This window comes from Schistocerca cancellata, chromosome 8, assembly GCF_023864275.1.
Source record: "Schistocerca cancellata isolate TAMUIC-IGC-003103 chromosome 8, iqSchCanc2.1, whole genome shotgun sequence".
Lineage (NCBI taxonomy): Eukaryota > Metazoa > Arthropoda > Insecta > Orthoptera > Acrididae > Schistocerca > Schistocerca cancellata.
In genome coordinates, this window is record NC_064633.1 from 10,884,339 (window position 1) to 10,909,422 (window position 25,084).

The 25,084-nt window shown below is 45.1% G+C and overlaps 1 protein-coding gene across 1 annotated transcript in view; it reads right to left on the bottom strand.

Annotated features, from left to right (window-relative positions):
- Nucleotides 1–1,501: 1,501 nt before the first annotated feature.
- The window catches only part of LOC126094963 (acetylcholine receptor subunit alpha-L1), a 713,068-nt gene continuing 689,485 nt past the window's right edge, over nucleotides 1,502–25,084 (bottom strand). Inside the window, exon 8 of the mRNA XM_049909618.1 lies at nucleotides 1,502–4,774. Coding sequence (XP_049765575.1) covers nucleotides 4,583–4,774 — 192 coding nt within the window. The 3' untranslated portion in view covers nucleotides 1,502–4,582. The remainder of the gene's footprint in view (nucleotides 4,775–25,084) is intronic.

The window sequence follows — 25,084 nt, forward strand, 5'->3', positions numbered from 1 at the left end:
CTGTTGAACATTTATGTCCACTTCAGGTAAAACAGTGTGTGATGTTATCAAACACGACAATCATGTGTCCGCCCAGTTATGTCAGACAACGTCCTGAACCAGCTTGCTAAGCCTTTGTAAAGATTTTTTACATATTCTTTAGCACTTTATGGAGGTGTAGGTGTCATGCACATGACATCCATAGCAGCGTTGAAGAAATATGTAGAAAATTTAGTCGTGTCATGAGATATATTAGATAATGTGTCTAAACGGATTAGCGCCAGTCACGTTGGGAAATAAGTCGCGAGTCGTAGCACAGATAAATTGGGAACACGAAAAAAAACTGGTCTACAACTTCAAATAACTCATCTGCAGTGCAATGCCAAATATAAAAACAGTACAGAGTTATTTAAGCGTTTCTGTCAGGATCGATCTCCTCGTTTACACAAGTCTCCACACGGCAGCCCACCATATTCTCTGTGATACGGCGGAGATAAAGTACTCGCTGCTCGCAGGCAAGAGCTCTGATTCTGCTCACGGGACACGTTTACTGTGAAGCCATGGTATAACGTCTACTTCTGTTGTCAAAGGCAGGTACCGTCAGAGTCTGTGTAAGAGATACCCAGCGCATGCCGTCGATATTAGCCCTGCTGTGCACTATTTTCAGTGTAATACAGATAAAGAGCTATTTGGAGCAAGGAACCAGACGAAAAGTGTAACGAGCCACCTGAGGCTGTGGGGTACCTTACCAAAATACCCAGAAGATATCCGTGAACATACTATAATCAGAGCTATGTTAAGATGAGTTGGATGCAATAATGGATGTAGTGTCTATTGCCATTTTATACACCTGTAAGTCACATTCAAATTAATCCTTACTCACATAAGACGTTTTTTTTTTTTCATTTTCACGATCGTTTCACTATACTGCGACTAGGGAACTGATGCTCTTGAACCAATACACATGTATGTTTCCCTAACAGTACTTACCTCCCTTTGTTTTTATAGGCTGTCCCCCCTGGTCTGAATGTGAGTCAGTTTACGCACTGAAGTCCTGCACGGCGATTTGGTCGGCAGTCCTATGGACTCTTTTACAGAGCGCTTTTCATTACTCTGGGGTAGCCCAATCGTTTAGTGGACTCTCCTCACTGGAGTTTACAGTTTCTGTTTTATCCTCCAGAGTAAACGTGCGTGTAAGTTGTCTCCCCTGTGTATAGCGAATATGACTTGTAACTATGTGCCTGAAAATTTCTTGTTACACTAACTGAGCAACTTTCAATCGTATACATCATCGCAGCTACATTTAGTGGGTTAAAACACTTGCTAGTAATTTCTTTCCTAGTTTTGTGAATATCACAACCTCACCCTCTTACTGAAAATTTTGTAATAAGTTGATTTCTAAATAAATGAACGGAACATTATAGTAACAAAGTACATTATGTTTGCATCTACAGATATGTAGTAAATTTATGGAAAATCATGGTGCGTACAGCCAGCAGAAAATAGAGAACAACACTAAAAGTTTCCTCTTATGTAATAGTTTATCCACCAAGAATATTACACAGTACATTACAAAAATATGTAGTATAGTGCACACACACACACCTGTATGTAAATGACACCGAAAAAATCGACATTTCATACCGGTCTCTTTGGCACGACACCATGGGAAAATGCAAAAATTTACCAAAATGTTGACAATATTTTAGTTTGTTAATCATGAACACCTACTGAAGAAACCAGTTGTACAGTAATCAGAATGCTGAGAACATAAAACAGAATAATTATGCATAAATACTGTTAAAAATTATATTTTTCGTTAATAATTGATGAAATGGAACATGTAAGACATTCTAGCCCCGACTACAAACGTTTCGTAGAGGAAACCAGAGCTGTATCAGTCTTGAAAAAACTCTTATTTTATACATGAGTACAACTTAGACCGTATATGGAGTATTGTTTACTGGCAAGAAAGACCAAACAGGAACTAAAGAAAATACAACTTTCCATAAAGTGTGAGTAATAAACTTTACATCTTTCAACTCTTTTATATATGGCAGCTCCACAATTGTAAAGAGACTTTCATGTAACAACAAATAATCGTATTTCAAATGAAATTGTTCAATTTGGACTACCAAAGCATTTTATATCTGTGGCGCTACGAAAATACTTTTTTTTTCTTTTGCCCTGAAAAATGAATGTGTGTAGAACTCAGTCGTACTCTCTGAGGCAAAGAGGATGAGTTATAAATCATACTATTTTCGTAAAGTGTGACAATAATAAAAAATTCAGATACCTGAAATTTAATTCACAACTCACTTTTAGTTAGATGCAGAACAATAAAAAAATCATTAAGTAGTGAATTAATTCTTGTCCAGATGTCTAGGAATTGTACTACTTAAACTTGGTAATTACGTTCCCCTACACGCATACACCCATCTCCAATTGTTTCGCTAGAACTATAATGAACAGTATATCTATTTATTTGCCCTTCTTTTAGTAACGCGTTTATTGTTAAATTACACCTCGGGAGATGGGATATCGACTTAACATCAAGCTGATTAACTGTTATGTCTAACTGAAATGGATAACGCCTAAATATGAAATGTAGCTGTGAGGAGAAGAGGAACAACCGTTTTCTTTCATTTTATCACACTACAGAACCAAAAACCACAGACATTGTGAAAGCTGATATAATCGACACCCCATCAGTAGAACGGCATAAGAATTTTAAAATGTCAGTTTACCTAATGACCGCGCCGGACAATGATTTTTCTTACAAACTTTAGTTACTTCATTTAGTGAAATTGTTTAACATAGCTATTATCTTCAACACTCCTGATTTAATTTTCTACCACGTGAATTGTCCACAATTTTTCACAAATATTAAATATGATTAAATACTTTGGAATTATGATTCAATACCTCGTGATTCGTGGGCCACATTCGTCAACCTAATGTTATATCCTGCAACACGTGCGGTTCGGTAGTACTAATACGTCGTATTTCAGTGACGAACTTTGAATCTACAAGTTCCAGTTCTGTTACTCGCGGAACAGTGTGAAGAAAGAGAATGAGGCTTTCCTCAGTTTCACGTTAAATGCAAATAAAAGAAAATCTGTTTCAATCGAAAAACAAAAGAGCCGCGTGATATATGTCTTATACTTGACTAAAATTTTATTTTACACAGCTTTCAAGCATTTTTGCGGTGGTTTTGGCAGGAAGTGTGCGATGAGCTGCCCTTACAAGGGCAAAATGTAGATCTATAGCGGAATGTTGTTATTAGATTCATTCAGTAACTTACGTGCTCATCTCACATTACATTTGCCAAGTAAGGCATCAGATTTACGAAATTTGGACGAATGATAAATACTGCAGTCGACATGCCTTCAGTATCAATACGTATCTCTTCGTAATACCATCAATAAATGCATTTGTTACAGCGCAGCCTAAGTGTATGTAGATCCATTAACGAACACTAACATTATCATAATGTGTTACAGTTATCGTCCTGCAGCTGCTTCCGGATCTTTCGATGTTTTGTGGCGTAGTCGTGTGTGCGTTTATACTTCATATCTGCGATTATCTGAAGAATACACTCTTAACGTCAAGATTACTAACTACTTTAAAAAAATTGAAGTACTTGTTGTTCATAAATGTAAAATACAGTTTTTTTAGAATATTTCCTCCTGATCAGTGCGTGAGAACGCATTGGATTTTCATGAACATATCCGCGCAGCCAAGATTTGAATGTGCATAATACCTTTCATTCATCTCAGTCCATAAACAGCTATTTCATGGGCGACGACGATGATGTATGGAAAATTATTAAATTATTTATGTACCATTCGGTTACCTTTTAAGCAATCCTGTGTCACATACGGATCCATTAATTCAGAAGCCCAGGTATAAAGCTCATTCATTCTATATTTGCAATAAAAAACTCATCTCTCAAAGTAATTCTGATATGGAAATTCAGTAGCAAGTTCTGAATAGGGGGTATGTCTAGCGGGAGGTTACAGTTTAAAAACTGGTACCTATTTACGACGTCCATAACTGTAGTTATTGTAAAATATTCTTTTGTAGCTGTTATAAGATACAGCAGGTATCTAACATATTCCCAGTGGAAGGAAACTTCACTGATGTCAAAAGTCTAAGGACCTTTTACCCGCATGGTTTTCATATTCAACCAGTAAACAATTTTTGAAGTTACTGTTCTATCTTGCAACACAGCAGTGGTGTGATTCTTCGTATATTGTGAATTACGGAGTTGTATGGGACACAGCATCTCGCATTAATGAAATATCTTTGGTTTCCGATGGAGGTTACTGAATTAAGCTCCAGAGTGTCAGATGACCAGCTCGACGCTTCACTCACTGAAGTACTAGTCAACACGACAGCGTGAACTGGTAGCAGAGTCCACTAACATTACTACGATCAGCTGATGTAGACAGATTCAGCACAAAAGCAGACAGCTGTTATTTTTCGATCTTGGTGCCGTTCGCCCTCGTCGTGATCCCAGATCTCGGCGGTATCAGCTCGTCGCAGATACCCGTCTCGTGGAGGCCGCACCTTAAGACGGTCGGGGGTCGCCGGCCGTCCACTAGAAGTCGATGTCCGGCAGGAACTGCTGCTGGGCCACCGACGACAGCTCCATGTCGATGGGCTTCGTGTCGTCGTACAGAGCTGGCGCCTCGCACAGGATGGCGAACGTGCCCACGATGGAGGCGATGGTGAAGATCCACAGGAACAGCCGGTCCAGCACCATCGCCACGAAGCCCCAGTCCTGGTCCTCCTGCAACGACAACGCTTCAGTTGAGTTATCGCCTTTCGTCATGCTCTCTACAGGTGCCATTCCGATAGGGTGGCAAGATACGACATAGGGGACGCTAAAAACTATAAAACGGCCGGCCTCTGTGGCCGAGTGGTTCTAGGCGCCTCAATCCGGAACCGCGCTGCTGCTACGGTCGCAAGTTCGAATCCTGCGTCGGTCATGGATGTGTGTGATGTCCCTAGATTAGTTAGGTTTAAGTAGTTCTAAGTCTAGGGCACTGATGACCTCAGTTGTTAAGTCCCATAGTGCTTAGAGCCATTTGAACCATTTGAACTATAAAACAAGCTGAGACCAAACCATATTAGTTAGAATAAATAACCGCTCCTAATTGTGAGTCTTTTCTCAACGAAGACGACATTTTACATACGTTAACGGAACTAGCTGAGTCACCTGGATATACACCACTGGCCATTACAATTGCTATACCACGAAGATGACGTGCTACAGACGCGACATTTAACCGACAGGATGAAGATGCTGTTACATGCAAATGATTAGCTTTTCAGAGCATTCACACAAGGTTGGCGCCGGTGGCGACACCTACAACGTGCTGACATGAGGAAAGTTTCCAACCGATTTCTCATACACAAACAGCAGTTGACCGGCGTTGCCTGGTGACGTTGTTGTGATGCCTCGTGTAAGGAGGAGAAATGCGTACCATCACATTTCCAACTTTGATAAAGGTCGGATTGCAGCCTATAGCAATTGCGGTTTATCGTATCGCGACATTGCTGCTTCAGTTGGTCGAGATCCTATGACTGTTAGCAGAATATGGAATCGGTGTATTCTGGAGGGTAATACGGAAGGCCGTGCTGGATCCAAACGGTCTCGTATCACTAGCAGTCGAGATGACAGGCATCTTATTTGCATGGCTGTAACAGATCGTTCAGCCACGTCTCGATCCCTGGGTCAACAGATGGGGACGTTTCCAAGACAATGACCATCTGCACATAAAGTTCGACGATATTGCAGCAGCATGGACTATCAGCTCGGAGACCATGGCTGCGCTTACCCTTGGCGCTGCATCACAGACTGGAGCGCCCTCGATGGTGTACTCAACGACGAACCTGGGTGCACCAATGGCAAAACTCCATTTTTTTCGGATGACTCCAGTTCTGTTTACAGCATCACGATGGTCGCATCCGTGTCTGGCGACGTCGCGGTGAACGCACATTGGAAGTGTGTATTCGTTATCGCCATACTGGGTTATCACCCGGCGTGATAGTATGGGGTGCCATTGCTTACACGTCTCGGTCACCTCTTGTTCGCATTGATGGCACTTTGAACAATGGATGTTATATTTCAGATGTGTTACAACCCGTGGCTCTGCCCTTCATTCGATCCCTGCGAAACCCTACATTTCAGCAGGATAATGCACGACCGCATGTTGCAGGTCATACAGAAAATGTTCGACTGCTGCCCTGGCCAGCACATTCTTCAGATCTCTCACCAAAGGAAAACGTCTGGTCAATGGTGGCCGAGCAACTGGCTCGTCACAATACGCCAGTCACTACCCTTGATGTACTGTGGTATCGTGTTGAAGCTGCATGGGCAGCTGTACTTGTACACGACATCCAAGCTCTGTTTGACTCAATACCCAGGCGTACCAAGGCCGTTATTACGGCGAGAGGTGGTTGTTCTGGGGACTGATTTTTCAGGATCTATGCACCCAAATTGCGTGAAAATGTAATCACATGTCAGTTCTGGTGTGATATATTAGTCCAATGAACACCCATTTATTATCTGCATTTCTTCTTGGTGTAGCAATTTTAATGGCCAGTACTATATATTTCATTTAGTCGGAACTAGCGGAATACCCAATGTCGCCCGGGTACATATTCTATCTAGCCATTACACCATTTCCTGCTTCATCTCCTCTCCGTCCATCTCCCACTCTTCATGTCTCAATCCATTTTCTCCCAAATGCCTTTCCATCTGCTCCTTCCGCTTTTGTCCGCGTCCCCCCACTAAACCCATCTCCTCTTCCTCTTCTCTTTGTTCATCTCCTCCCTCCTCTTTGCCCATCTCCTCTCCCCTCATTTCTCTGTTTATCTCCTTCTCTTTCCATTCTCTGTCTACCATCTCCTCTCCTCTCGGTCCATTTCCCCTTCTCCGTTCCCCTCTCTCTGCAAATCTCCTCCTCCCCTGTCTGCGTCTATCACCTCCTTCCCCCTCACTGTCTGTCCATCTCCTCGTTCCCCCTTCGCTCTCCACGTTATCGCAACATCACAATAAGATGCTGCTGATTCTCACCCACACAGTATTTCACTCCATATAGACATCAATATGACAAATTTGGTTGAAGTCATTCCAGGGGTTTAGGATGAGCATTTTATCCATGACTTTGCCTACGTAAGCACATGACAAATATATTTCACACATATTTAACTCATTTCAAATGTATTTGTCCACGTGTTACATCTGTATCTCTAGCCAACTTCCCTCTGCAGTTTCATTTTCACGCAGCTCAATGTTTATTATGTCATATCTCCTGAACTTTGCGCTGTACAGTTATATAATCTTTCACATACATCCAGTTGTACATGTGGCTACCGTCCATGAAATGTGTTGCGAATAGTGTTAGTACTAAGAAGTAATAAGTTAAAAAGACGTGTATGTTGCAGCAGTTTCTCATGCACTGAAGTGTTTTTGACGTCATTTCTCCTGAACTTTGCCTCGTGCAATGATAGAAATTGTATGGCGAATACGGTTATCAGCAAAGAAATAGAAAATTAAAACATCTTGCTCTACTATGTCAAGTACGAAAGCATGGCACGCAAAAAAAAAAAATCCTCTCGTCAGTTTGTGGGGGTTGGCAGCGAGAAAAAGTATTGTAAAGGCTTGAAATGATGTGTAAAGTTTGTAACAAGTCACTAAGTTTTCACGTTCTCAAATGCTGGGTAATTGAAAGTTGGGTTTTCCCGCATCGTTGGCTACACTGTTTTCTCACCCCATCCCCACCCCTTTAGTACGTAGGTAGTTCTTAACCTCACAGCCATGATTTCCAGGCAGTAAATGATATGTGTACTCAGAATGGTCACGCGGATGATTTGTGTTTATAATTTATAGCTATTTCGTGCAAAATAGCTGAAATAAAGTCCCTCGTCGCGTTTTTCTGTCTGTGTATGATCATTCTCAGCAACTAACATAGTGACGTTGACAAGGTTTTCATGGACAAATACAGACTAATTCCGAAGAATGTTTTTGTTCATGACTTTTTAAAGCTGTGCAAGGCAAGTGGTGTGCGCATAGTTACATACTGCTACATGTGCGAAGCTAGTGCATTTCACTAGTTTTCATGTGTTTCTGTGGCTGTATTACACATTGTCAAAAAAATAGTTAAAAATTATGTACATACATGTGCATGTATATAAGTATTTATGTGAGTGTTTATGTTGAACAGTGTGTGTACGGACTATGTAACCTTTCGCTCTAATAAAGTTAAAAAAGCCACACTAATTAAAAGACAAATAACCAATAAAAGAAAATTCAAACCAAGCACTGAGTTGTCGTGATATACTTTTAATTTGTGTCTATGACTGCGTGTTTACCTAAGTATTCAATCACCACCTTTTTAACATTTCCTTTCAGTGTCGACTAATTCAGCTAGGTCTACATGCAGAATGTTGCGTCTAAACCGCTCCGAAAAGCTTGGTTTATAACACAATGTAACAATTTTAGTAAAACATAATTCGAGGAATAATGGTACTAAGTTAATGAGGAAAGAAAGCTGGACCCATTTACCAGTGAACTGACTACATAGTACCAGATATGACAACTGCAATAAGCTTGTATTTAGGCCGTATCTAATATGTTGTCATATTAGTGTACGTTCCTCGTATTAGAACTATGGACATTTTTCTCGCCACAGTTACACTGTTGCGAACCCCAACCAGTATTCACAGCAAAATCCACTTTATAAATATTAGCGGAATACTTCATCTCCTTGCAGAATTGCTGGAGATCTATGCGATGACTCGCCAACAAATTACTTTTACAAAACACCTAACACCAGAAACTTGGCAATTAGAATACACGAACAAATCACGACTCGGACGCAAAAGACTGCGTCACAACGGGCTTACAAAATAACTCCTGCAGCACAATCCTGCAATGTTTAACTTGAAGAAATTCAAGTATGCACTGCCTGGCTCTGAGCGCTATAGGACATAACATCTGAGATCATCAGTCCCCTAGATTTTTATTTTTTTTTTGTCATTAGTCTACTGACTGGTTTGATGTGGCGCGCCACGATACGAATTCCTTTCCTGTGCTAACCTCTTCATCTCAGAGTAGCACTTGCAACCCACGTCCTCAATTATTTGCTTGACGTATTCCAATCTCTGTCTTCCTCTACAGTTTTTGCCCTCTACAGCTCCCTCTAGTACCATGGAAGTCATTCCCTCATGTCTTAGCAGACGTCCTATCATCCTGTCCCTTCTCCTTATCAGTGTTTTCCGCATATTCCTTTCCTCTCCGATTCTGCGTAGAACCTCCTCATTCCTTACCTTATCAGTCCATCGAATTTTCAACATTCGTCTATAGCACCAAATCTCAAATGCTTCGATTCTCTTCTGTTTCGGTTTTCCCACAGTCCATGTTTCACTAACATACAATTCTGTACTCCAGACGTACATCCTCAGAAATTTCTTCCTCAAATTAAGGCCGGTATTTGATATTAGTAGACTTCTCTTGGCCAGAAATGCCATTTTTGCCATAGCGAGTCTGCTTTTGATGTCCTCCTTGCTCCGTCCGTCATTGGTTATTTTACTGCCTAGGTAGCAGAATTCCTTAACTTCATTGACTTCGTGACCATCAACCCTGATGTTAAGTTTCTCGCTGTTCTCATTTCTACTACTTCTCATTACCTTCATCTTTCTCCGAATTATTCTCAAGCCATACTGTGTACTCATTAGACTGTTCATTCCGTTCAGCAGATCATTTAATTGTTCTTCACATTCACTCAGGATAGCAATGTCATCAGCGAATCGTATCATTGATATCCTTTCACCTTGTATTTTAATTCCACTCCTGAACCTTTCTTTTATTTCCATCATTGCTTCCTCGATGTACAGATTGAAGGGTAGGGGCGAAAGGCTACAGCCTTGTCTTACACCCTTCTTAATACGAGCACTTCGTTCTTGATCGTCCACTCTTATTATTCCCTCTTGGGTGTTGTACATATTGTATATGACCCGTCTCTCCCTATAGCTTACCCGTACTTTTTTCAGAATCTCGAACAGCTTGCACCATTTTATATTGTCGAACGCTTTTTCCAGGTCGACAAATCCTATGAAAGTGTCTTGATTTTTCTTTAGCGTTGCTTCCATTATTAGCCGTAACGTAAGAATTGCCTCTCCCGTCCCTTTACTTTTCCTAAAGCCAAACTGATCGTCATCTACTACATTCTCAATTTTCTATTCCATTCTTCTGTATATTATTCTTGTTAGCAGCTTCAATGCATGAGCTGTTAGGCTGATTGTGCGATAATTCTCGCACTTGTCAGCTCTTGCCGTCTTCGGAATTGTGTGGATGATGCTTTTCCGAAAGTCAGATGGTATTTCGCCAGACTCATATATTCTACACACCAACGTGAACAGTCGCTTTGTTGCCACTTCCCCCAATGATTTTAGAAATTCTGATGGAATGTTATCTATCCCTTCTGCCTTATTTGACCGTAAGTCCTCCAAAGCTCTTTTAAATTCCGATTCTAATACTGGATCCCTTATCTCTTCTAAATCGACTCCTGTTTCTTCTCCTATCACATCAGACAAATCTTCACCCTCATAGAGGCTTTCAATGTATTCTTTACACCTATCTGCTCTCTCCTCTGCATTTAACAGTGGAATTCCCGTTGCACTCTTAATGTTACCACCGTTGCTTTTAATGTCACCAAAGGTTGTTTTGACTTTCCTGTATGCTGAGTTTGTCCTTCCGACAATCATATCTTTTTCGATGTCTTCACATTTTTCCTGTAGCCATTTCGTCTTAGCTTCCCTGCACTTCCTATTTATTTCATTCCTCAGCGACTTGTATTTCTGTATTCTTGATTTTCCTGGAACATGTTTTTACTTCCTCCTTTCATCAATCAACTGAAGTATTTCTTCTGTTACCCATGGTTTCTTGGCAGCTACCTTCTTTGTACCTATGTTTTTCTTCCCAACTTTTGTGATGGCCCTTTTTAGAGATGTCCATTCCTCTTCAACTGTACTGCATACTGCGCTATTCCTTATTGCTGTATCTATAGCGTTAGAGAACTTCAAACGTATCTCGTCATTCCATAGTACTTCCGTAACCCACTTCTTTGCGTATTGATTCTTCCTAACTAATGTCTTGAACTTCAGCCTACTCTTCATCACTACTACACTCCTGGAAATGGAAAAAAGAACACATTGACACCGGTGTGTCAGACCCACAATACTTGCTCCGGACACTGCGAGAGGGCTGTACAAGCAATGATCACACGCACGGCACAGCGGACACACCAGGAACCGCGGTGTTGGCCGTCGAATGGCGCTAGCTGCGCAGCATTTGTGCACCGCCGCCGTCAGTGTCAGCCAGTTTGCCGTGGCATACGGAGCTCCATCGCAGTCTTTAACACTGGTAGCATGCCGCGACAGCGCGGACGTGAACCGTATGTGCAGTTGACGGACTTTGAGCGAGGGCGTATAGTGGGCATGCGGGAGGCCGGGTGGACGTACCGCCGAATTGCTCAACACGTGGGGCGTGAGGTCTCCACAGTACATCGATGTTGTCGCCAGTGGTCGGCGGAAGGTGCACGTGCCCGTCGACCTGGGACCGGACCGCAGCGACGCACGGATGCACGCCAAGACCGTAGGATCCTACGCAGTGCCGTAGGGGACCGCACCGCCATTTCCCAGCAAATTAGGGACACTGTTGCTCCTGGGGTATCGGCGAGGACCATTCGCAACCGTCTCCATGAAGCTGGGCTACGGTCCCGCACACCGTTAGGCCGTCTTCCGCTCACGCCCCAACATCGTGCAGCCCGCCTCCAGTGGTGTCGCTACAGGCGTGAATGGAGGGACGAATGGAGACGTGTCGTCTTCAGCGATGAGAGTTGCTTCTGCCTTGGTGCCAATGATGGTCGTATGCGTATTTGGCGCCGTGAAGGTGAACGCCACAATCAGGACTGCATACGACCGAGGCACACAGGGCCAACACCCGGCATCATGGTGTGGGGAGCGATCTCCTACACTGGCCGTACACCACTGGTGATCGTCGAGGGGACACTGAATAGTGCACGGTACATCCAAACCGTCATCGAACCCATCGTTCTACCATTCCTAGACCGGCAAGGGAACTTGCTGTTCCAACAGGACAATGCACGTCCGCATGTATCCCGTGCCACCCAACGTGCTCTAGAAGGTGTAAGTCAACTACCCTGGCCAGCAAGATCTCCGGATCTGTCCCCCATTGAGCATGTTTGGGACTGGATGAAGCGTCGTCTCACGCGGTCTGCACGTCCAGCACGAACGCTGGTCCAACTGAGGCGCCAGGTGGAAATGGCATGGCAAGCCGTTCCACAGGACTACATCCAGCATCTCTACGATCGTCTCCATGGGAGAATAGCAGCCTGCATTGCTGCGAAAGGTGGATATACACTGTACTAGTGCCGACATTGTGCATGCTCTGTTGCCTGTGTCTATGTGCCTGTGGTTCTGTCAGTGTGATCATGTGATGTATCTGACCCCAGGAATGTGTCAATAAAGTTTCCCCTTCCTGGGACGATGAATTCACGGTGTTCTTATTTCAATTTCCAGGAGTGTATATTGTGATCTGAGTCTATATCTGCTCTTGGGTACACCTTACAATCCAGTATCTGATTTCGGAATCGCTGTCTGACCATGATGTAATCTAATTGAAATCTTCCCGTATCTCCCGGCCATTTTTCAAGTATACCTCCTCCTCTTGTGGTTCTTGAACAGGGTATTCGCTATTACTAGCTGAAACTTGTTACAGAACTCAATTAGTCTTTCTCCTCTTTCATTCCTTGTCCCAAGCCCATAATCTCCTGTAACCTTTTCTTCTACTCCTTCCCCTACAACTGCATTCCAGTCGCCCATGACTATTAGATTTTCGTCCCCCTTTACATACTGCATTACCCTTTCAATATACGCATACACTTTCTCTATCTGTTCATCTTCAGCTTGCGACGTCGGCATGTATACCTGAACTATCGTTGTCGGTGTTGGTCTACTGTCGATTCTGATCAGAACAACCCGGTCACTGAACTGTTCACAGTAACACTGCCTCTGCCCTACCTTCCTATTCATAACGAATCTTACACCTGTTATACCATTGTCTACTGCTGTTCCGCGGGACTGCTACGGTCGCAGGTTCGAATCCTGCCTCGGGAATGGGTGTGTGTGATGTCCTCAGGTTAGTTAGGTTTAAGTAGTTCTAAGTTCTAGGGGACTTATGACCTAAGATATTGAGTCCCATAGTGCTCAGCGCCGTTTGAACCATTTTTTTCTGCTGCTGTTGATATTACCCGATACTCATCTGACCAGAAATCCTTGTCTTCCTTCCATTTCACTTCACTGACCCCTACTATATCTAGATTGAGCCTTTGCATTTCCCTTTTCAGATTTTCTAGTTTCCCTACCACGTTCAAGCTTCTGAAATTCCACGCCCCTACTCGTAGAACGTTATCCTTTCGTTGATTATTCAATCTTTTTCTCATGGTAACCTCCCCATTGGTAGTCCCCTCCCGGAGATACGAATGGGGGACTATTCCGGAATCTTTTGCCAATGGAGAGATCATCATGACACTTCTTCAAATACAGGCCACATGTGCTGTGGATACACGTTACGTGTCTTTAATGCAGTGGTTTCCATTGCCTTCTGCATCCTCATGTCGTTGATCATTGCTGATTCTTCCGCCTTTAGGGGCAATTTCCCACCCCTCGGACAAGAGAGTGCCCTGAAGCTCTATCCGCTCCTCCGCCCTCTTTGACAAGGCCGTTGGCAGAATGAGGCTGATTTCTTATTCCGGAAGTCTTCGGCCGCCAATGCTGATTATATATCAAAATTTAGGCAGTGGCGAGGATCGAACCCGGGACCGAAGACGTTTTTGATTATGAATCAAAGACGCTAACCCTTTTTTTAAATTTTTATTTACTGTTTTTAATATATTCTTAATGTGATTTTACTTTATACCACAACAAAAATAAATGTATCTAGCACCGCATCGTGCTCTGAGAAAAGGAAAACAATATCTCGGCACGTTCGTACACCGAGGCAAAGTATATGGGGAAAACGAAAAAAAAGTGCTTCATACAGGGTGCAGAAGGGTGTGTCGCTACTCTCCTTACGCTTCATCATCCAGGTACGTCTTCACGTATGTTATTCCACCGAAAATCGAACTTAGTCTTGTCAGCTCACTCAATGGGTGTCTTCTCCTACCTGTTGATGATCCAGCTGCGTGGAGGGTCGCGTAGGGCACTCCCTAAGTAATTAGAAAAATACTGTCTGTATTTTGGGTTTCGTACGATCTTGCAATGACGTTCTTGTAGGTAGTTCCAAAAGTCGAATACATCTTTGGGTCCATCGTGAAATAAGTAGTGTACCGCATGCGCACGGATCCACGTGACAGCGTAGGTCTTGGCGTGCGGGAAATACTGTTGATCCGGAAATAGTAGAAACCGAGGTGTAATGTGTTCCGGAGTCACTCGTAGAAAATACGACAAAATTTGTCGCACCAAGCGCCATACGTCTTCTGCCGCGCCGCATGTGATACGGTGTTCGTCCGTGTCTGGTATCCCGCAGTCTACGCATAGAGGCGATTCCGCCATGTTTATCTTGTGGAGGCGTGATCGGGTGATCTGTTTACCATTGACTGTGATGTACCATGTGGATCGGACGGATGTGTCCAGTGTAACCGCGTGAATCGTCTTCCACACCACCTTCCAATTAACCTTAGGGCTTTTGGTCTCCACGATGTTCGGTGGGCGCCTCTGCTGACGGACATGATATATATCCCGCGCCGACGCCTGTTTCGTCGGTGGTACTGCGATACGGACATAGCTGTGTTCAATGTAAAAGTTGCCGAAGTAGTAGAAGGGTGGGGGTATGTCTTGCGTCGTCAGTGGGGTCATAAAGGAGGGCGGAGCTAAGGACTTCAACAGCAAACTTGTCAAACTTTCCGGGTGGTGGCGCCACAGCTTGAAGTGTGAGCTGACATACAGGGCCACAGCTCTGTCGTGGACATGGACTAGACCAAGACCTCCCCTTTCTGGAGGAAGGGTCAGTGACTCATAACTGACTTTGAAGAGCATGCCTGTACTGACGTAGGCTCCGAATGCCGCTAACAGACGTCGAGCTATCAGTAACGGTATTGGAAGAACACGTGCTATGTTTGGAAGGCGCGATGCGAGGTAAACATTGACGAAGTGTGTCCTTTGAAGAATGTCGAGGGTCCGCAGACGAAGGTTGAAGATCTGGACCCGAATTTGTTGTAATAAGCGGCGGTAGTTAAGAGCCGCAGTGCGCCGTATGTCGTCGTGAAACTCTATTCCGAGACATTTGATAGTGCCACGAAGCTGTAGGGGTTCGACACACGCTGGGCTCAGGCCATCTCCTATGGCCAAGGCGACCGATTTGGCGACGTTGAGACAGCTGCCGGAAGCCACACCGTACGTGGTAATCCATTCTAATGCGCTGATTACATCGTCGCGATTGCGGAACACGAGAACCTCGTCGTCTGCATATGCTGTACAGCGAAACGTGACGTCACGTAAGGTGAGACCGGTGAGGCGTTGACGGAGACCACAGAGGAGTGGTTCCAGGGCCAGAGCATATAGTAACGTCGACAAGGGGCAGCCTTGACGCACGGAGCGGAAAATCGGGAGGGAATGCGAGAGACGCCCGTTAACGAGCACTTTGGAAGTCGCTCCTCGGAGGAGGCGCATCACGACGGCTGTGAATTGCTATGGGTACTGCATGTGCTGGAGGACGGACGTTAGGTACGCGTGATCCACTCGATCAAAAGCTTGGCTAAAATCTAATGATGCCAGCGCTCCCGGGATGCTCGTGCCCTGGCAATTGCTATTAAGTCACGGTATCGACACAGTGCTGTGTGGATGTTGTTGATACCCCCTAGGGTAGTCTGATCTAGCGAGATGACGTAAGGTAGGGTCGGTCGTAGACGGTTTGCTAATAGTCTGGTGAATATCTTCATGTCGCAGTTGACGAGTGTTAGCGGGCGGTAATCTTGTATTCGAGCCCCACCTTTAGGTTTGTGAACCGGCATAAATATTCCTTCTACGAAGGTCGCAGGGAGCGGCACCGCGGGGGACATAAGCTCCCGACGTCTGTTAACTTGGGAGCCAGTAGATACTGGAAAGTTCTAAAAAACTCCACAGGGAGCCCGTCGGGGCCACGAGACTTATTCGCCGCTCCTTTACCGATGGCGTCGATAACTTCGTCTTCCGTAATGTCGTTCAATAATTCAGATTGTAAATCCTGTGGGACAATGCCGTAAACCAGTTGTGAGACTGCTGTCACCGTCGTCGGGTCGAAACATTGAGCAGAATAAAGTCGTGCGTAATGGTCGAAGAAGGCTGCAGCGATATCGCGTTGTGTGGTGTGATGACGGCCGTCCTCAGTGGTGACGGCATGTATCAGCGCCCGTCTTCGCAGTGTACGTTCTCGAATGACGTGGTACATGGTGGGTCGTTCCGTTGCGAGTCTGTCTTGTGTTCGCGCTCGGACGATCGTCCCTTCGAGGTGTCGGCGCATATGGGCTACGATCTGTGCTTTCGCACGCTGAACTGTCAACTGTCGTTCCGGTGTGGGTGGCAAGGAGGCGCATTCGCGAAGGACGGTGAAATAAAAATCAAGGGTCTGACGCCTCCAAGCAGCAGTCTCACGACCATACGTAATAAAGGTTCGCCGTAGGGTCGGCTTGGCGCAGGTTAACCACCAACTAATCGACGTAGGATACGTTGGGAGGGGACGGACGCCCAAACTCCACGTGTCTTCGATGGCGCGTCGACAATCCGGAGAAGCGAGATGAGCAAGGTTTAATTTCCAGGGATGTCGGCTGCGCCACACCCGTTGGCGACGAAGGGTGACGGCACATATATAGGCCTCGTGATCAGAAAAGGCTACTGGCCACACCCCCGCGTCACTCACTGTTGCCGCGAGAGAACGGGAGACGTAAATCCTATCGATGCGACTAGACGAGTGACTCGTGAAATGGGTATATCCCGGTCTATTTCCTCGGACATGTTCCCATGTATCTACCAGCTGCAGATAGCCGATGAGTGTCCCAAGTTCGGGGCACGGTGAATGGCTTGGCAGCTGATCTTTAGGTGCTTGGGTGCAATTGAAATCGCCCCCTAATATCAAGTCATCGTTCCTGCCCTGAAAAAGCGGTGCTATTCCTTCTGCGAAGAAGAACGATCGGTCACGACGGCGATTCGTTCCGGAAGGGGCGTACACACTGATAAACCGGACGCCTTGCACCGTTATTGCCATTCCTCTAGCGTCGGGGAGATATCGGACTTCGTCCGCCTCAAGGCCCTCTCTGAGGAGATCTGCGACTCCACTGTTAGTTGGCGAGGCGTGGGACACATGAGCCGTATAACCATACATATCCGGGAAATCGGCGATGAAGACTTCTTGGAGAAAGACAATGTCAACGTCTGCTGCATTGAGCATGTTTTGGAGCAGCGACAAATTCGTACGTGACCGAATGGTGTTAATGCTGATGGTCGCTAAGCGATAGGTCTGTAGATCGTCTTCTGCGGTGGGGGCCGCCGTCAGTGTCGCCGTAAAAGGTGGGGCCTGTGATCTGCTGGCCGCGTCCGCGCCGTCATCTGTTGCTACTCGGGAGGGGCCGAGGTGTGGGAGGAGAGACCCCTCCCTCTCCTCATCCAACACAGCGGGCGTAGAATCGTCTTCAGTGTCATCCGCCCAAGGTCCGTAAGTTAACGGTGGTTGCGGTAGAACACTTGTGGGCTGTCACTAAGGGTGAATCCGCAGTTGTTTCCGGTTGTGTACCAACGGCGGGCGCTGTGCTGGCCATCCGTTTGTCCGAGAGAGCGCAATCGGGTTTGTCAAAATCAGACAAAGTGACAGGTGGGGGCGATCTCGTGTCATCCATTTTCCTCGTCGTTTCGTTGGCCGTCCGGTCGTCAACTGGAGAAGACGTCCGCTGGAGGCAATCGTCGGAGGGTGTGCGACGTCGCTTTTTATGTTTTCTCGGTGACCTTTGTTTGCGGACGTGGGTTTCTGCGTCCGAAAGAGTTTGTGGTTCCCGTATAGCATCCCCCTCAGGTAGAAAGGCAGAGGTCGGTACAACCCCAGCGTCGAGCTCCATTCTCTCGTTCGAATCTTCATGTGGAGTCGATGTGCGGCGTTCTTCAACCTCTGCAGACACCGTAATGGTGTTGGTCAATCCAGGACCGGCGACAGGTGCGCATTCTAACGCTTCCTGTCTTCCGGGGGGGTTGTCGTCTGCCATGACGGTCGATCGTGTCACCTCTGCGTAATTGAGGGGGAGGGCCGTGAGCGTAGGAGTTGGTGTCGTGTCATGCAATGGAAGTTGTGTAACCCGACGTTGAATACACGCCGAGCGCACATGATCCTCCTGGCCGCAACCAGAACAAGTACGAGGTTGTCCGTCGTACAATACTATTGCTCGACAGCCACCTATGACTAAGTAGGACGGCACATATTTCTTTAATTCAATTTTAAGTTGTCGGACGCCGTTGAGGAACTGGTACGTCTCGAAGGTGTTCCATTTGTCGGCCACGTGGCTAATTACCGTCCCATAAGGGCGGAAAGCTGAGGTAACGACGTCCGGCGGTACTTCGAAAGGGAGTTCGAAGACTTTTAGTGCGCGTAATCCTAGTCCAGCCTGGTCAACAGTAACCTCTCCGATGTGACCATCGGAGTGTTTGAACTTGAGAGTGTTCGCGCATCTGTTCACAACTGCGTGGCATAACTCGTCATCTTGACGTAAACGACGCTACTTGTGATGGATAGGTGGATACCGATGATGTGCTGCGTTGGTATTTGAACTTCGTCACGGATGAATCGTTCGACTTCAAAGGCATGTGGTCGTGCGTAGTCGGGCTGGAAGCTAATCTTGATGGTAGCTTTTCTGTACGAATGAGCCATGGCGACTCAGTGTTAACGGACGCGAGTATTAGCTGCGGCGAGAAAGTAAACAAACTACGCGCGCTCGCGACTCTCCGGACGGGACGTAAACAAGACGTCCTCGCCGCTCACCGGCCCAAAGCAGACTGCCCCTAGACCACGGATGGATGCCCCTAGATGTGGAGCTACTTAAACCTAACCAACCTAAGGACATCACACACATCCATGCCTGAGGCAGAATTCGAACCTGCGACCGTAACTGCAGCGCGGTTCCAGACTGAAGCGCCTAGAACTGCTCGGCCACAACGGCCGGCAGGCATTGCCTCCTTACATAATTCCCGAAGTAGTATCGGACTCACACCAACACAGTCCTCTGGAAAACGAACCTACAAGGATCTGGGATGGTATAGTAGCCTGATACAGAAAAAAAAAACTACTGAATGAGCGATAGTACTGTAATCAGTTTCTGCAGAAGGAACTTCTAATCAGTTTCTGCAGAAGGAGACGAAGTTCTCTAGATCGGCAATATTTTCCAAGATTTAAGCTTTCGCAGAATGGGACAAAAATTATTTGCGTGAAAAAAACATGCTCGGTTCTACCAAGGATGCAGTTGACAAACTACACACAGCTGGCGTGTATGAAATTGGTTGTGCGTGTGGATTAGTCTATATAGGTGAGACGGGACGTCCGATTAGCACAAGGCTCTCGGAACATGAAAGATATATCCGCCTGAAACAACACACTAAGTCAGCAGTGGCGCAACACCGAGACGAGTGCGGGAAACCAATATTTTTTCAAGAAGCCCGCGTCCTGGCGAAACAGCCTCTCACTTTCAAAAGAAAGATTAGAGAGGCGATAGAAATAGCCAAAAGACCCGCCAACATGAATAGAGAGGACGGGTACAAGCTTCCGAGGTCTTGGCTGCCTGCAATAGCAGGGCTACGGAGCGGCGGCAGAGCCGTGGCGGCCCATGCAGACACGCGGAGAGCCGCAGTAGTGGTCGCGAGCACACAAAGCAATGGCACGCCGCAGTCAGCTTCTGGATAGCATGTAAACAGTGTGACGTCACAGCCATCACCTGTTCGCTATTCGTCCGTCTCCTCCAATGGGGTGGATTAATATAAAGACCAATAGAAAACAGCTATTTCAGCCAATGACAGTTAATAAAGGAAACACCGATAAAGCATACCTTTCACCCCTCCTCCTCCTCCTTTTACAGCCAATCAAGTAACGACACGGTTTTCTCGTGCAGCTATTTAAGGAACCAAGTGTGTTTCATTTAGCAGTTTAACGTAAGGCCCTGATGAAGGCTAGCTGCAACGCTGGCCGAAACGTTGGCGCATTTTAAATTATGACGATGCGGTCTGATACCCTGAAGAATTTTACTGAAGATGACAACGGCCGCGGAAGCCTACGCTTACAAAATTCTTCAAGATCAGAATGTTACAGTATCAAGGCTACATAGGTAATAATAAGATACATAAGCCAGAACAACAGGCAGACAATTACAGCTGAGGTTTTTTCGACCGGAAGTTTTTTCCCTCAGCCGTAAGGCAAATACCCATCCTACGCGCAAGTCGCCGAAGTGGCGTCAAATTGAAAGACTTGCACCCGGCGAACGGTCTACTCGACGGGACACCGTAGTCACACGACATTTACATTTTAGAGAAATGGCGGAATTTAGAATAAAGAAAAGATAACATCATCCTGCCATCTATCGATTCACCTCTAACAAAAAATCTTACAAAATTAAATAAGCGTCCAATTACTCTAAATAAATTGTGTCACAAGAGAAAAGACTACAAGTACAGTCAAATCTCAATATATCGAACCTCATTATACAAAGGCTTGTCTAAATCGAATTTCGTTTTTCCTCCCTTCCCTCTGTAAGCCCAAAACCTTTGCATAATTCGAAGAAAACTCGTCGTTAATATCGAAGCTTTTGGAAGGTTCGAGAAGGGCACATTTTTACATATCGACGTTCAGTGGATAAAAGCCCTATATCGAAGTTACCTCTATGTATATCGAAGTGTGCGCAAATGGGGGAATCCCAGCCCATCCCCTCACTGCGTCGATGAGATGCGTCATTGAGTTGTGTGTAGCGTTACAGTTCCCTCGCACTCTGTGCAGGTGCGATTTTATTTGAGGCAGTGTTTTTATTTTTTTTATTTTTATTTTTATTTATTTATTTGATCGAGTGTAAGCTGTAAGAGTATTCTGGGTAAAACGTGGAGTAACGTCAAGGGTTCAAGGAGCAAACTAGTCAATTGCATCCGAGCATGTGGATTTTCTACAACAGGTTAAAATGAGCAGCTGCTGCGTTTAAGGGTTTAATAGTTGTTGTTGTTGTTGTGGTCTTCAGTCCTGAGACTGGTTTGATGCAGCTCTCCATGCTACTCTATCCTGTGCAAGCTTCTTCATCTCCCAGTATCTACTGCAACCTACATCCTTCTGAATCTGCTTAGTGTATTCATCTCTTGGTCTCCCTCTACGATTTTTACCCTCCACACTGCCCTCCAATGCTAAATTTGTGATCCCTTGATGCCTCAAAACATGTCCTACCAACCGATCCCTTCTTCTAGTCAAGTTGTGCCACAAACTTCTCTTCTCCCCAATCCTATTCAATACCTCCTCATTAGTTACGTGATCTACCCACCTTATCTTCAGCATTATTCTGTAGCACCACATTTCGAAAGCTTCTATTCTCTTCTTGTCCAAACTAGTTATCGTCCATGTTTCACTTCCATACATGGCTACACTCCATACAAATACTTTCAGAAACGACTTCCTGACACTTAAATCTATACTCGATGTTAACAAATTCCTCTTCTTGAGAAACGCTTTCCTTGCCATTGCCAGTCTACATTTTATATCCTCTCTAATTCGACCATCATCGGTTATTTTACTCCCTAAATAGCAAAACTCCTTTACTACTTTAAGTGTCTCATTTCCTAATCTAATTCCCTCAGCATCACCCGACTTAATTTGACTACATTCCATTATCCTCGTTTTGCTTTTGTTGATGTTCATCTTATATCCTCCTTTCAAGACACTGTCCATTCCGTTCAACTGCTCTTCCAAGTCCTTTGCTGTCTCTGACAGAATTACAATGTCATCGGCGAACCTCAAAGTTTTTACTTCTTCTCCATGAATTTTAATACCTACTCCGAATTTTTCTTTTGTTTCCTTTACTGCTTGCTCAATATACAGATTGAATAACATCGGGGAGAGGCTACAACCCTGTCTTACTCCTTTCCCAACCACTGCTTCCCTTTCATGCCCCTCGACTCTTATAACTGCCATCTGGTTTCTGTACAAACTGTAAATAGCCTTTCGCTCCCTGTATTTTACCCCTGCCACCTTCAGAATTTGAAAGAGAGTATTCCAGTTAACATTGTCGAAAGCTTTCTCTAAGTCTACAAATGCTAGAAACGTAGGTTTGCCTTTTCTTAATCTTTCTTCTAAGATAAGTCGTAAGGTCAGTATTGCCTCACGTGTTCCAACATTTCTACGGAATCCAAACTGATCTTCCCCGAGGTCGGCTTCTACCAGTTTTTCCATTCGTCTGTAAAGAATTCGCGTTAGTATTTTGCAGCTGTGACTTATTAAACTGATAGTTCGGTAATTTTCACATCTGTCAACACCTGCTTTCTTTGGGATTGGAATTATTATATTCTTCTTGAAGTCTGAGGGTATTTCGCCTGTCTCATACATCGTGCTCACCAGATGGTAGAGTTTTGTCATGACTGGCTCTCCCGAGGCCATCAGTAGTTCAAATGGAATGTTGTCTACTCCCGGGGCCTTGTTTCGACTCAGGTCTTTCAGTGCTCTGTCAAACTCTTCACGCAGTATCTTATCTCCCATTTCGTCTTCATCTACATCCTCTTCCATTTCCATAATATTGTCCTCAAGTACATCGCCCTTGTATAAACCCTCTATATACTCCTTCCACCTTTCTGCCTTCCCTTCTTTGCTTAGAACTGGGTTGCCATCTGAGCTCTTGATATTCATACAAGTGGTTCTCTTCTCTCCAAAGGTCTCTTTAATTTTCCTGTAGGCAGTATCTATCTTACCCCTAGTGAGACAAGCCTCTACATCCTTACATTTGTCCTCTAGCCATTCCTGCTTAGCCATTTTGCACTTCCTGTCGATATCATTTTTGAGACGTCTGTATTCCTTTTTGCCTGCTTCATTTACTGCATTTTTGTATTTTCTCCTTTCATCAATTAAATTCAATATTTCTTCTGTTACCCAAGGATTTCTATTAGCCCTCGTCTTTTTACCTACTTGATCCTCTGCTGCCTTCACTACTTCATCCCTCAGAGCTACCCATTCTTCTTCTACTGTATTTCTTTCCCCCATTCCTGTCAATTGTTCCCTTATGCTCTCCCTGAAACTCTGTACAACCTCTGGTTCTTTCAGTTTATCCAGGTCCCATCTCCTTAAATTCCCACCTTTTTGCAGTTTCTTCAGTTTCAATCTGCAGTTCATAACCAATAGATTGTGGTCAGAATCCACATCTGCCCCAGGAAATGTCTTACAATTTAAAACCTGGTTCCTATATCTCTGTCTTACCATTATATAATCTATCTGATACCTACTAGTATCTCCAGGATTCTTCCAGGTATACAACCTTCTTTTATGATTCTTGAACCAAGTGTTGGCTATGATTAAGTTATGCTCTGTGCAAAATTCTACAAGGCGGCTTCCTCTTTCACTCCTGCCCCCCAATCCATATTCACCTATAGTTAAGCATGTAAAATCTTAGTCTGATTCTGACTCTGGGTAATGGTAATTCTGACGGAAGTTTTTATTTATTCAATGCTTACAGGAGACACCGCCTGAGTCTGAATGAACGAAAGTGGTGACTCACTTTAACACCGCTAACGTTCATTTTGAAGTTTCTTGGATGTGGACATCGATGTGGGAGTCGCAGACTGACTAGCAGAAGCCGATATTGTGGACCCTGTGAAGACAGCGAACGTAAAGGAAGGCAGCAACTATGACGAAGAGAAAGGGGAAGATGGGTAGGGGGAGGTCGAGGAAGCACCGCCAGAGACGGCCAGCCAGACCAATCAGAGGAGGGTGAGGAGGTAGGGGGGGATGACTCACAGCTGATGAAAAATTTGAAGCAACCCAAAATTACGGATTACATTTATACCCAATGATTTCTGAAAATGTTTATGTATGCATTGCGTGCACTTTTACTGGATTTAATTTTTAATAGTAAAAAGTATTTTATTTTCAACTTATTAACTGTTGTCTATTTCAGAAGAAATGAGACGATAAGCATAAAAATCTCCCATGAATTCAACACTGGAGCGTCAAACAAACTGGTGCACCGATGCGTATTCAAATACAGAGATATTTGAACAGGCAGAATACGGCGCTGCGGTCGGCAGTGCCTATATAAGGCAGTAAGTGTCTGGGGCAGTTGTTAGATAGGTTACTGGTGCTACAGTGGTAGGTTATCAATATTTAAGGGAGTTTGAACGTGGTGTTGTAGTCGGGGCATGAGCTACGAGCCACAGCATCTTCGAGGTAGCGATGAAGTGGGGATTTTCGCTTACAACCATTACACTAGTGTACCGAGAATATCAGGAATCCGATAAAACATCAAGCCTCCGACATCGCTGCGACCGGAAAAAGATCCTGCAAGGGACCAACGACGACTGATGAGAACCGTTCACCGTGGCAGAAGTGCAAACTTTCCCCAAATTGCTGCTGATTTCAGTGCTAGGCTATCAACAAGTGTCAGCGTGCGAACCATTCAACGGAACATCGTCGATATGGGCTTTCGGAGCCGAAGGTCCACGGGTGTACCGTTGATGCTTGCACGATACAAAGTTTTCCCCCTCGCCTGGGCCCGTCAACACCGACAGTGGACTGTTGATAACTGGAAACTTGTTGCCTGGTCGCACTAGTTCGTTTCAAATTGTATCGATCTGCTGGACGTACACGGGTATGGAGTCAACCTCATGAATAAATTGACCCCGCATGTCAGCAGGGGACTGTTCATGCTGGTGGAGGTTCTATAATGGTGTGGGGCGCGTGCAGTTGGAGTGGGACCCCTGATATGTCTGGATACTACTCTGACAATTGACACGTACGTAAGCATCCTGTCTTATCGCCTGCATCCACTCA